Here is a 15002-nt window from a genome sequence, read left to right as displayed (position 1 = left end):
TGGTGTAGGGACTCCTGCTTGGGCAGGGAGCTGGACTAGATGACCTACAAGGTCCCTTCTGACTCTGTTATTCTATTCAAATTTGAGTTAAGTTTTGTTTTTACAGCATGACTTAATTAACACTGGATTCTTCAAATATTAACAAAAAAAAAGCTTTTGATGCTGTTGTTACTGCTGATGAGGGTCATTAAAATTTGACCAAGACTTTTTAAAATTAAGCTTATTAAGTTCAACATTAATCAAACTAAAATAATATCTGCTTTAATACTCTTAAAAGTGTTTTAAGTTTTTTTTAACACCGTCCTTACAGTCATAGTGTGAAAATGGTTCCTTATTATATTAGTACTAGTGGCTTGGTCTTGGGCATTGATGTTTAACTGCAGAAAGTTCTCCCTTGTAATTATGTGTGCAAGATAGGTATACGCTGTGAGAAAAAGTCTTGGCAATGTCTCATCAAAACTTGCTTTTTTAGTATCCATTATGCCTGTTTATTAAATAATTTCTTTTGGTTTGCATACTTCTAGGACAGCCAAGACTATACTGATCACATCCTAAATCTCAGAGCAATCAGACCTTGGAGAGGATTATTTTCTCTTTCTAACTCCCTACCTGTCAGGCCAAATAAAGCAATGGGACTTGACAGCTCTGGTTTCAAACTTAATTCATCATTAGGAAATTATTCAAAAAACTATAATGAGATAACTAATTTAATACAATTTGCTTCAAGGTTTATTCCTTGGCCAGCTTCCCAGATACAAAGCGTCTCTGTTCAATTATCACGCAGATGCCACTAAAAGACTTTAAATGGTTTCAGCTAATTTAACAAGAGATATGTTGGCATTGGCAAAGATATGCTGGACTGGAAACTGCACACTAAAGAAATAAGAGTCTCTAAAGGAGCATCAACAGAAGATGTTCTCTATATATTCTTTTTCCACATTGAAGGTAGCTTGAATTCTGTCTTTTTCTTAGCAAGATTGGGGTGAAGTACAATTGATCAGTGACTTAGATTTAACATGTGAAGACAGGGAAATAAGTTAAGCCTATCCATATATATTTAGAAGTAAATCCTTCTGAGATCAATGAGACTTGCTCCCAGGAACATATAGACAAGTCTGCAGGCTTAATCCCTACAAATAACCTTGCAGATTTTTTAAAAATAAAAGTATATATCACACTATGTAAAATATAGTACAAGTAGCCCTCGGCTTACAACCATTTGTGTCAGGTGCAAGAAATTAGGAGTCAAGGTGGTTCAAATGACTGCAGGTTTATTGCATGCTAATGCTCTCTACAAGAATCTGAACTACTAACGGTCAAAGCAAATTGGCAGTAGATAAGAGTCAACTGAATTCAAGGAGGACTGGACTTAGATCTCTTGTGGCTGCAAAAGAAATTCCCTCTTCCCTCAGTCTGCTCATCTCCTACAATTCATTTAGTGACCATTTCAAGTTACAATGGCACTGAAAACAATGACTTATGACAGTTTTTCACACTTACAACTGCTGGAGCATTCCCCACTATCATGTGTTCAAAATCTGGGCGCTTGGCAACTGGCAGGTATTTATGACGGTTGCACTGTTCTGGGGTCATGTGATCACCGTTTGTAACCTTCCCAGCCGGCTCCCAACAAGCAATGGGGGAAGCCAGATTCACTTAATAACTGCATGATTCACTTAACAACTTCAATGATTCACTAAGCAACTGTGGCAAAAAAGGTTTAAGATGAGGTGCAATTCACTTAATAACTGCCTTGGAAATGTTGGACCCATCTGTGGCTGTAAGTCAAGGATTACCTGTATAATATGGATAGAGATAAAATGCAGGTGTCAAACATTATTTTAAGAGATATTTTCCCCATCTAATATACAATGGAAATGCCTCTTCTATTCAAGAAACTGCTTGCCATGTCACTGTTGACGTTTATCTAAAAGAAAGTGTGCTGTAGAAAGTGTGACTGGTGCTCTGATACTCTTTTTATGTATATTCAACTTTAATCTATAGTTTATTCACAAAAATAACTTCATATCTTTTTTAAAAATCCCTATTATTCTTACATGTGGGATTGGTTAAAAATCTTGAATCTGGCTTAGTTCCACAAAGTCTGTAATCCGTCCTACGGATATCAGCTTTAACACTCTTATCTAATTTAGAAATTGGGGGGGTGGGGGGTGGGAAGGAATCAAAAGTATTTTTTTAAAGCAACACAGGATTATTATTTGTAAAAGCAATATTAAAACTGGCTATGATAGTCAGATGGATGGGCAAATCATATTGTTCTGTGGGAACGGAAATATTCTGAATCAGGACCTTGGAGAGCAACAGCAAATCAGAGTGAACACGGCTGAGAAAAATGGGCCAATGATTATGTACCATCAAGTCACTGTCAATTCCTAGCGACAACATAGATTTTGTCCGTGACAATCTGTTCCTAACCTGATTTTTCAGGGGCAATAAACCAACAGTCTAATCCAACAAAGTTATTATATTATGTGGAGATGATTAAAAATTATTTGTGAATCCAAGGGATGGATTGCAGACATACAACAAAGCCTGTAGACACTTAGGACACAAAGTGTCTAAAACCCCTACAGGGGTTTTAGAACCTAAAGACACTTAGGGCACATACCCAAACCATTAGAATATTCTCTTTGGCAAACAATACTAAATCAGTAACAGTCGGCATTTCCTATTCATTTAAATTGATGTTTTTAAAACACTTTGAACTGTCATGTCCTTATACCTGCTGTCCTAGGCTAAAGGTAGTAATTGACTTATTAGAATTAACCTCAAAATCTATATGCATGTTACCTAGTAAGATTTCTAAAAAGAGCTACACAACCCTTCCCCATATATACCGCTCCTTTAGAAAGAGAGAGACTAGAAAGGAAGTCACAGAAAGGGTGACTCTACAACTTTCAGCATGCACCAACAGAATATTCCCACCAAAATATGGCCACCAACAGAAAAAGATCTTCAGATTTACTCTGTATGATTCAAAGAATAATCTGACTTGAAAAACGCCCCTGAACTGGGTATTTCACATCATGTGCAGGGCAATTTCTAGACTCAAGATACAGCATCAACTGTAGGACTTAGGATTGATTAGATCTCGCTCGGACCCTAAAAAAGCCTCTTAGAATAGATCTTATTCCAGTATTTCAGCTATTTTATAGCTTTAAATATTGCTATTACCCATCATCAAGGTACTATGATCATACTTGCTTTGTACTGAACACTTGGGATCTTGAGTTTATTGGAAATCCCACTGCTATTCTGTAAGGCACTGCATATATCATAGAGGGCAAACATTTGTTCCTTTTCAATAATATTATAGACATATATCTGCTTTTAAATTTGAACAAAAGTCAAAAATACATTTTTAAGTTGGTTTTTCTTCTATGTGCACAACCCTGAAAACAGATTGCTAAATACTCTTTTCACAAAAATAAAATAGAATACAATAAAATAGCAAAGCTGCCTTGCATGTCATATAGAAATGCAATGGTCAAGAGAACATCTCCAGATAGGATTATTTTCTATCCTAAAGACAGATTATAATGAAGAGATGTGTCAAATGTGGTTCTATCATTTTAAGGACACCCCCATGTTCCACCAATTAAGAAAGTTCACACATCATTAAAAAAAAATAAATTATCTCATATAAAATCATCTGCAAGAAGAACAAAGTGTCCTTATCATTGAGGCAATTTTGATCAGGTGTCGCAAAATACCGCAAAGCAAGAAGCTTTGTAGAAGGGTGATTCTCAGCCAAACCAAAATGGCTGTCTAAATAAACTGAATGAAAAGATGCTGTGTCTCTTTTGAAGATGTTAAATGAGCCTGGAATTTTGTAGAAATAAGATGAGGACTTGGTAGACAAATTTATACTGTGCGATAGTTTGGATCATGAACATTCTCTGTTCCCTCAGATGTTGAAGCATCACTGGAACATCTACTTTCTGCAAAGAGGAAGAGAAAATTCATAGCAATATTCTCATTGTAGACCTAAACAAAATAATGTAGAATTCATGCAACTGTTGCATTTGCTTTCTTCAAATCACTCTTTTTAATTCTTACTCTGCACCATTAAACTCCATTGCTATATTAGTTAATGGCTTTCTTTTTTTTTCTGGGAATAACAGTAGGATAAATATAAATACAGAAGAACAACTAAGTTCAGGTTTGCATACCAACTTGGGAAGTATCAACCTAAAATTAAACTGGACAACATTCTTCTCCTTCCCTATGGATTAGAGATCCATTTAGTTTCATTTCTCTTGTGCTCCAAATTGTATCAGACACATAACATGTTTCTTTATTCATGGGAAGAGTTTTCATGTGAAAAAAACCCAAGAAGAGCGAATTGTTGATATAATAGGAGATTATTAGCAAATATTTGTTCTAGAGCAGACATATCAAACTTGCGACGTCATGTGACATCCCGCAACGTATTGGAGCTTTTCCCCATTGCCGGCAATGGGGTGGACGTGTTTTCCTCATGACACGTCCTGCCTGCGGGCCGGCAGTTTAACACCCCTGTTCTAGAGGATTGTTATCTGTGTCATAGCAAGAAAAGAAGTGGTTCAACTCATATTCTGCAACTAGTATAATTCCAATAATTAACTATCCTCAGAATGGCCACTCTGATTTTTTAAAATGTGTCAGTTAAGTCCAAAAAGACATCTAAAGACAATTTATTAGAATGATGCTTAATAAGATATATTAGAACTCATGGCCTTGTTACCACTAGTGAGACAAATATAGGAAGAAGACTGCAAAAGCTAAGAGGTGCTGGTAGCCCTTGCACAGTGGGTTCTATGTAGCACAATAGAAATGAATACATAAAGATGCTTTAGAATATTTTATCTACTGTACTGTTTTACTTTAATAAATAGTCTGTGAGCACCAGAACATAAACATCCCACGAAAAAACAAACATGTCTCAAAACAAAAGTGATTACCTAGCGATGGAGATATGACTCACAGGCTATCAAAACTGAGATGAGAACGAGGCAGAGATTTTGAACGGGGGGAAAAAATAGGGGAAGCCATAAATATGATAGTAAATAAAACTGGCCATTATCTTTATGTGAAAAGAATTAAAAGAACAGTATGATTAGTTAGAAAGGCATATTTGTTATGTTGAAACAAGCACTTCTCATTCTAAACAATCATCCAGTAGAGAACTATACAAGATGACTCTTTAGTCTCACTTTAGGTCAGTATTGATCCCAGTAGATCTCTCCAACTATTATCAAGCATTCATTTATTAATTTAAATATTTGCTCAATGATTCAATTCATATTTGCCCATTGTTGTCTAAGCAAAATAACCAAGCTGGCTTCAGTGTGGTCCTGCCACTGTACATCTTTCAGACATTTTAGCATGCTCTTCAAGCTATCATTTACCATTCCAAACAGCCCTTCCTTTTCAAGGTAATTATTATATTTGACTGGATGTTTACAGCCTTTAGAGCATGCTCAAAAAATTAGTACTTCTCTATAAATTTATTTCAAATTTAAATGTAAAATAGGTTTAACTATTTTCATCACCAAACTGTTTCATCATGTCTTGAAATGTAGATGTATACATGTCCAGAAAGGGAAAATCTGACAGTAGTTTTAAATCAAGACTGATTTTATTATGTTTCATTGTTTTGGTTTATAGGTCTTATTGTTTAGATCCCATTCTAAAACCTCTAGGTATATAGTGGGTTACAAACCAATCAGCTGAACTTGTTTCTAATTATATCTACCGTAAATAACTTTTGTTGATGAGCAGAACAAAACTATTTTTGTAGAATGAATGAATGAATGAATGAATGAATGAATGGAGCAGTATATACAGTGACTATTATGTTATTAACAGGGCCATTCATATAACAGTATCATCAAGTTTAGAAAATCAAAGAGTACCTCTAGCATGATCAAAACATAAATCTAAACTTCAACATCCACATTTTTTTTCCTGATAGAACTTTCATTAGCAGAAGCAGGATATCACCATTTCCTTATCCTCTGCAGCCCTTAGCCATCCTTAATATTTGCTTTGGAAGTTTAAAAAAACATTGAGAGGTATAATTGGGGTTATAGATAGAAGTCTTACTACGAGGAGGGAAGTTTCCTTGTGCAAAGTTTGTTCTTTATAAGGAACAGTTCTTAACCGGTTTCAATATTTGTATTTTTGCGTTCACTGGTCACTGATGTTACTTTGTTTCCCTGATAAAGATATTTCCTTAGTTAATTTATTCCAATAAAGAACAAATTTCAAAAGTCGTTATTGTACCTGAATTTGACAAGTGTTTTACAACAGAGATATGGGGTAGTTGTCTTCAAACAGGACAGTTGAAGGACTGTCTTATTGAAGACATAGTAAACTTGTTTGGTGTTCTCCAGATGGCAAGAAACAGTGAGCTGAATGGATAATGCAGATTTTAATTGGTCATCAGAAAAATATCCTAATGATAAGAGCTGTTTAACAATGAAACTTTATTAGTGGACTCCTGTATTGAAAAAAGGGCTGGAATAGCTGATTTCAAGATTCACTCCCATCCTAATTTTCTATGATTATTGTAAGTAGCACAGTTCTTTCCCAGTGCAATTCCCATCACCTAGAGATTTCAAACAAGTACAGATAAGGATCTCTGTGTTCTTCTTCTCAACTTTGTTAACTTTCATACCTTACCAAAGAATGCTGTGGTGTGGAATTTGATCAACAGCAGCCAAAATTGCTTTGCTAAGCTAGTTAGAACATAGTTCAATCTAAGCAAGAAAAAAATGCAGGCTAGTTTGGACTCGCAGGGCTTAACCCAACTCTTAATAGCTGAGTGTTTGACTTTCAGTCTTAATATTTGTTATTTGCTGCAAAAACAAATCTATGACAATATTCTTGTTTTCTAAGTCAAGCTTCAAAACCACTTAAGAGGGTAGGGAGAAATATTGGACAGTGTGTTTTCAAAAAAAAATTTTAAACTTGAAAATAGGCAAGTGGGGGATGGGACATGCAAAATTATTCATGGAGAGAAGGAGATTTGTCTCTTTTTCTCATTGTACTACAAGCTGGGATTTGGAGACTCCACCATGAAATTGCTGAACTAGAACTAATTAAGAAGTTTCCTCCCATTTAGATTTGAGTGGAGACATTTGTTTTCTGTTCTAATACAGATGTTAATTAGCATACTTTACTGGGATGGCTGGATTATTACCAATGACTGTTGTTCTGAATGGTCAATTTACTTATCTTGAGCTTTGAAAAGATTCCCCCCCCTTTTTTTTTTGCATTCCACTGGCATTAGGCTTCATTTCTTTTTCATGTCTCTGTGTGTTTGCAGATGCATAGGCCAGTGTGTATAACTATGTTGATACTTTGATGGCTGACTGAGGCTCCTGCCACAATAAGAAGTGTATTCTGATTATACTATCTGCTTACATAATCCACATTTGTTAGTTTTTATGGACCCACAAGAATGTGGCTTTTGTGGCACAGTGTAATATGATGACCCATTTAGTATTGATGGATCTTTCCCTGCATACATTTCTACTTCATCCTGCAGTGGCACTCACTGGATTGCACCTCTTCTTAGGAAGAAATAAATAACTTCAGGAAGACCCTTTTGCTTACCTCATTGTGTTCCAAGCAACCAATCATAAGTTCTGTCAAAATAACCACACCTGTCCTCCCTACTCCAGCACTACAGTGCACAACAATTGGAGGGTTACTATTATTACTGCTGTCCAGAATGCTGTTGGTATGACGGCGCACCGACTGGATCTCTTCCAAATAGGCTGCAAGGTAGGAATATAAACAAAAATTACATTTCCCAAATCTATTGCAGTTTTACATAAACAATGGCAAATAAGTTGAGGAGAGCAAGTTTCTTTTTAAATTATGATATTTTATAGTTCTTAGGAACCTCTAATTATTTGGCCTCTAGACAGCAAACTGCACTGAATTCAAAGTGCCAGCAGGGTGTCAATTACTACTTGGGACTTTAAATTAATCAGCTGTTTAAAAAAATACCCACACACACTCTACCACCCTTTGCAAATCCCAAGGTCCCAGAAGCAGATGACTGTAGACATTACTTACAGCAATTCCTGCGATTAACAGGCTGGGATCAGAACAACAGCAACTTTCCCCAGAAACATGCCTGCTGGAGCACTATCTAATGGGAAGGGGCCATCCATCTGGCCCTTTCCTTACCTTGCAAATTGTGTCTGAATTTCAAGTATTTCGGCCCTACTTTTAACTTCCAAGTATCATTTTTGGGCCTAGCAAAACAAGCAAACATCAGGTTTGCCTTTAGCTGCACAATAGTTGCTAAAGGCAGACTCTTTGACAACAACAATCTGTGATGTTAAACAAGACACAGGATTGCTTAGTTCTACTGAGGCATTCAGCTTTAATAGCTACTGAATGCAGAAGGGGAAGAGAGTAAGGGTATTATGTCCTTCATGTAATTGTTTCAGCTACTTTACAGAGTTTTCGAGCCAAACTTCTCTAATGGGGAGCCTTCTGTATCCAAAGAGGTTCTTAGAATGTTATAGTGTATACATAAACATAAAGTATTTTAGAGCAGTCTGATCATCAACCCATCAAGTGCCACTGTATGCAATCCCTGGCAACTGTTCTCAGGAGCACAACTTCATAATAACTCTGCACATTATGTACTCAGTGTCGAATTTTTTGCTACAGATTCTCTGAGAACTTAACCACTTCTGTGTATGGCCAGCACTTCTGAGCAAGATAAGTTCTTTAAAGTGACGTTATCAATTCAACTATAAATTCTATATACTGAAATGTAGGATCTGAGTTCCTCTCTTTGGGAGAATCAGATTAGAAAACCAACTGCTGATCCTTATTATGTGTGTTTTTCCTCTAATCCTGAAGTTAATCTAATACAGTATTTTTCAGACTTGACAACTTTAAGATGTGTGAACTTCAACAACCAGAAATGGAGTTGCATGCTGGCTGGGAATTCTGAGAGTTGAAAACCAGGCATCTTATAGTTACTAAGTTTGAAAAACACTGACCTGAGAGAAGCCAAGCAAAACCTTGTGAAATTGTGATAAACACATAAGAACATTATTTAGGTATTCTATGGTGATGAAATGAATTCTGTTAGATTATTGCATTTACTTTTGTAACATAATAGGATTCATTTCATCAAGAAAATGCAATGATCATCTATCTGTTATCTTTCCTTATAAAATACTTCTTAACAATCCTCTTTTGCTCTCCCCTCTCCCCTTTCCCTGCCCCTAGCACCAATAAACACAGTTGCCATTACATGTAGGAAAGCTTACAAAGGAAGTCTTGCTCTCCTGGACAAGCATGATCTGGCCAGTTGGTGTACTGTAAATGCCACACAGTCTTCTCCTGTCCTAACAATAGGTGTTTGACCTTCAAACCTGTTGTAGCATAGCAACCAGAAACAGTCCGGAATTTGGTGGTCACTTTGAATTTTCCATAAGTGGCTGAGCTATGTTTTGAGCCAAGTTTTGGCCAATAACGATGGCTTTTGGTTCTTCCTCTTTCCTACACCGCCCCAAATGAAAACAGAAACAAAATTAGCAACCATCCCTGAAACGAAAGAATAGATCAAGTACTATGTTGGCATGATATAGGTGTTACAATGTCAGAATAACATCAGAATCACCTGGATTCAATTCCCCATACAGTTCACTGGATAGCTATGGGTTATTATTTTCTTTTAGCCTTGTTATGCAAGTAGTATGAGCTATGGAGAAAAGTCCATCTGCTGTTCAGGCTTCTTTGGAGAAACAATAGGATAAATAAGTAAGTTAAAACAACCATTCAATCCTGCGTATATCACTATTATTTTTGTCTCACCACTGACTAACCTATAATATTTTTAAATTGGTATAAACAGTCAGTGGAACTGAATAAATAGGAATTGAATAAATGAATGAATGATCCTAATCTGACAACTAATTTGGCAGCATCCAAGATCTATAAAACACATGTGCCACTCTATACACAATAGACCTTGTATTCAATAACTTGCCTGATAATCATAAATGTGTATGAAGAAGCAAGATAGAAAAAGTATTGATGCTTTTGAACGTCAGGAATTGGAAAAGAGACTCCTGATAATATTATAGATAGCCAAGATAACAAATATATGAATAACTGAACAACTCATCTCACAGGTCTGACTCAAGGCATAAATGAACAGACTCAAATTATCCTACTTCCAACACATTATGCTAAGACCATTTCTTTAGAAAAGGCTCTAATACTGGAAAATGGAAAGGTGGGAAGAAAGAGAAGAGAACAACCAGCAGCAACCTGGATGGACTCAGATACAATGGCAGTGGGTGCACCACTGGAAAACCTGGAAGATCAATGAGGATGGAGAAGTTCAATCTATGTAGTCGCTGAGAGTGAGCACTGACTTGATAGCACATAATCCGTCAGAGGTGACCAGGGTTCCATGGAACTCTGTGCAAGCAACAGAGTGGGGCTGGGAGAAGCGGGACAGTTTTCAGCCAATGCATTATCACTACAATTAGTCCTCCCTTTCTTGGGTTCAGTTTGCATTAGTATTAGAAGACGAAAGTCACAGAATTGCAGTAGGCTGGAAGAGAAGGAACAGATTATAGAAGCAGATATGAACTTTTAGACAAGGGACATGATGTTTTATGTTTTAACTCTTTGTGTTTTACAGTTTTTAAAATAATTGTATATGTCTTTAAATTTTTGGTGGAGAATCACCCAGGGTTGGCTGAAAGATGGGTGGCTATATAAATGTTTTAAACAAACAAACAAACAAACAATTATATGAACACTTATGCACATGCATACACAAACAGTGTTTCTATGCTACCATTGGAGAAGAGGACCCACCCTCTCTGCAAATATTACAGAAATGCAAATTAGTATAACAATTTCCAGAATAGTAATCATTACAAGTTTGCTCCAAATGCCAACAGAGTTTACATCAAAGAAAGATTACACTAAGAAACAACTCTAAAAAAAATCCACCAAAAATCTAAATAAAATAGCTTTATAGGGTAAATCAAGAACTCTAGGTCAAGCGCACTTTATGTCATGAGCATGCAAGATGTTCAGAGTCTGAAAAGTCAACAATGCAAACTGATCCCCTGTCTGTGTGTCATGCCATGTACCTATTGCCATTCAGGAGGCTGTGAGAAATATCTGGAGAGTTTTGCAGGAGTAGTCCAAGAGTAGCCAAAGAAATTAAGGAACAGGTATAAGGATACTCAGAGAATGATTCAAATTCTCCTGGATTGCTCCATATCCCTAAGATTGCATTTTTGTATATATATATCACACACACACACACACACACACACACACACACAATCACAGTTTGGGTCATAAGATTGCCCTGTTCTCTTTCTGTGGCTGCTTAGGAAGCAACTTTTTCCCTGGCCCAATTATTCTGTAACGGTGTATTTAATGGACTCTTGCTCCCCCTTCTGAACAGCTGATAGCTGTAAATGTTTAAAATAGGAATGATCGAGAACAGCTGACCCTCTATGCCTGTAAAATCCATGCATCTGAACTGGATTCAGACTGCTGGTTGCTGGTGCGTGCCAGTTTTGCAATGCAACGTACAGTTTGGGGATTATCTGTTTTGCTTGGCATAGAACAGCAGACATTTCTCTCCCCCCCCCACTTGATACTTTTATACAGGAACAACAGCTTCTGGTCTCCTTGCAGCTGATAAGGATTCCAGTACGCAAAGGTGGCCTTGGATGAGCTGAGAATGTCGTTCTTTTCAAATAAGAGCGGCTTTGTATTCTCAGAATTCGCTGGAATTCTGTTTGCTTTGTTTGGCATGCTACAACCTTCTAATGGAGCTAGAATGTTACAAACAAGGTTGTAATGGTTGAGTCATCCCAGGCAGAAGTTCAAAGGATTTAAAACAAAACAAAACTGAAGAGTAAAGGGCCAGCAAAGACAAGCACGTTATTTCAGAGAGACTTTCCTACAGCACAAAAATCACACATGCATAATCACTCAGGCACCCATCCCTCAAGGGTATTGTAGGATAAAACCCGGGCCTGCCGCAGAACAGTTCCTGCTATAACAGAGGACAAGCTGATCAAAAGAGAGAGAACAAATCCACAGAGGATGACATGTTTCAAGATTTGGAAAAAAAAATGGAAAAGGAATTAAATTTGTGGCATAGAGCCTAGTTATTTGAGAGATCACCTGTTATAGGGTTGTTTTTGCCTGTCCCAAGAAAATGGACAGAATCTTCTCTTTTTCAATGGGTATAGTAAGCACACTTCTGATCAATCTTTGTGTTTCATTTATCAAACAGTGTGATCTTGTGGAACTTAGAAATCTGCTTTCTTCTTCCAGGTTATCTGCTGGGATGGCTCCCAGCCTAATGCTGTTCAGGAAGCTACTAAAGATCAAGCTCTGATTGAAAGTTGACCTTAGTTAATAGTTTTGGTTTGGGGTGGGGGGTGGGTTGCTTGGTTTGGTTTTATGCAGTTTCTGGATTGCTCACGTTTTGTTTTTGTTCTTTGTATTTTTTTTCTTTTTTATTGTAAGCTGGCCAAAGTCAATGGGAGCCCCTTTATATATATACAGTATACTAGCTGTACCCGGCCACGCGTTGCTGTGGCTCAGTCTGGTTAAATTTACGTCCAACAGATGGAGCTGTTTTTCAAAAAAAGCATGTTTTTACCTGTCACAGGTGTGACATCTATATAATAGTAGGTATATCAAAACACGTGCGTATTCGAATGCAACGTTGTGTCAAAATTTCAAAGCAATCGGTGAAGAACTTTCGGAGATTTAAGATTTTGAACAAATGAACATTTACATTTTATTTATATATATATATAAGATATATATGGGATCCCATTGACTTTGGGCAGCTTACAATAAAAAATAATATATATGTAATAAATGTAGTAAATACAAAATTCTTCTCCTTGTATTTTCTTACTTGGTTGTCAAAACATCTTGTGTGTGTGTGTTGTGTATGTGTTTGTATTAAAATTAATGTGGCCACTGGCCAGTTCAAGTTATCAGTAAGCCACTTGACTTTCAGTTGGTTTCTTCTGCAACCCCCATCAGTCTATACTAGCATAGCTAATTGCAAGGCTGTGTAGTTGTTTTATTATTTTATATACCCCTTTGTCTCCAGAAGCAAACAGTACGTTATATTGGAATCTTCCTTTATTTTATTCTCATCAAAACACCAAGAAGTAGGTGGAACCAAGAAAAACTCAATTTGTAAATTGCCTACCCGATTTGATAGGATTTATTATTGCCATAAACAGACAGAGTTTTTGTGTTATGTTTAGAGAACTAACAGCTCTTCTTTCCCCGCCCCTCTCTTCCCTGTTCCAAATTTGATTCTTTGCTATTTATGTCATCAGATATTCTATATAATGAGATCTTTATGTCATCAGATATTCTATATAATGAGAATACCGGGCAAGATATAAATTGATCTTACTCAGCCCCAGTGTTACTAGGATGATTTTGAAATCTCTGTTGGGTAATAGTTAGTGTTAACTTAGAAATAACATGTCCTGGGTTCATTTCCATATTTAGCCATGTTTCTCAATGGCTTATTGTTTCATACTGTTGATACCTTAACTGCTATTTGTGTAATGATTATGGTTACTCTCCAGTATGTATTTAAAATTCTCTTCCTTCTGTCACATTCGAAATGACACTTTTGTAACTCCTTGGGAGATCACTGGATAGAGGAGAGAGAACATGCCTAAGGCTTTTATGGATCTCACAGTTCACCTTTTCTGGAAGAGAAAGTTTCCTAACTCGTTTTCTTGGCTTCATGAGAGGAAGTGAGGAGAACATGTGAGCCTGGGAAATGGCCAGAGCTTTTAACACTTCACTTAACCACGGCTCAGCCTGATTTCAAATGCAGCTAGTCTATCTCCTTTGAAAAACCTTTTCCTGGCTGGGAAGCTTCTGTTTGTGTTTCACTGCAGATGTTTCCTGTCCTGTTACATACCTCTTCTGCTGTCACCATGGCTATCACATTGACTCCTTCCTCCCACACCATTTGCCAGAAATCATGGCATGTTTGTGGCAACGGTCCTTGTGTAGCTATATAGTGCCATTCTTCTCCACCTACTGTCACCTAGGAAAGAGAGAGAGAGAAATTACTTTCATAACTGCACAACTCTCCTATGGGTGCTTATAACATGCTGAGCTGATCTACCCATCTTTGCTCTTCTTAAGGCCGGACACCAAATAAAGTTTAGGTTTCTATCTATTAGTTCAAAGTAGAAGTTCAATATATTAACAATATTCAAGTAATTGGACTGTTTTTAGCCTAACTTTGATGGAAACAGCACATTTGAAAACAAAACAAACAAAATACAACCTAGGCCCAGAAGAAAAGTGTCAGTCTAGAAATGAGGCAACTTCTTGTTTCTGGTTCTCCTATGAAATATTGTCTCCTTGTCATCCCTCCCCATTCTAATATTTTTCTGCATAAATTTTCTGATAACAAAATTGGTCTGTTTATGTCACCTATAGTCACCATTCTACAACTCTTATTCTGTATCTATAAATGCATCTGTATGAAGTTTCCAGCAGCCTACGTTCCATCTGATAATGTACGTTTATTTCCCAGAGATGAAAAATTCAGCACTTGTATGTCTCAGTCAATTTTAAAAAAGGGAGAGCTCGGAGATGGTATGTTGATGGTGGTTAAAAAAAAAAAAAGTAAGCATGTTGATAACTGAGATTATTTATTTATTTATTATTTAAATTTATATACCACCCTATCTCCCTTACGGGACTCAGGGCGGTGAAGAGGCAATAATAAAATCACAATAAATATTGAATAAAAAGCCTGCTCTAAAATACCCCATATAAAACCCCTAGCAAAGCCCAATCAAAACTACGCCAGGCCGGCCGCATGGAATAGATGGGTTTTCAAGGCTCGGCGGAAGAGGCGCAGGTCCGTAGTTGTACGTAGGTCGGGGGGTAGGTCATTCCAGAGGGCAGGAGCT

General features: G+C 36.9%; 1 protein-coding gene across 1 annotated transcript in view; it reads right to left on the bottom strand.

Moving 5' to 3' along the window:
* Positions 1 to 3777: 3777 nt before the first annotated feature.
* The window catches only part of PTPN14 (protein tyrosine phosphatase non-receptor type 14), a 65286-nt gene continuing 54061 nt past the window's right edge, over positions 3778 to 15002 (bottom strand). Inside the window, exons 15-18 of the mRNA XM_015818016.2 lie at positions 13994 to 14122; positions 9309 to 9540; positions 7624 to 7787; positions 3778 to 3962 (exon numbers count right to left, since the gene is read on the bottom strand). Coding sequence (XP_015673502.1) covers positions 3834 to 3962; positions 7624 to 7787; positions 9309 to 9540; positions 13994 to 14122 — 654 coding nt within the window. The 3' untranslated portion in view covers positions 3778 to 3833. The remainder of the gene's footprint in view (positions 3963 to 7623; positions 7788 to 9308; positions 9541 to 13993; positions 14123 to 15002) is intronic.

The sequence above is a fragment of the Protobothrops mucrosquamatus genome, unplaced genomic scaffold (assembly GCF_001527695.2).
Source record: "Protobothrops mucrosquamatus isolate PMUCROS unplaced genomic scaffold, P.Mucros_1.0 scaffold665, whole genome shotgun sequence".
Lineage (NCBI taxonomy): Eukaryota > Metazoa > Chordata > Lepidosauria > Squamata > Viperidae > Protobothrops > Protobothrops mucrosquamatus.
This window is presented reverse-complemented; position numbering and strand designations above follow the sequence as displayed.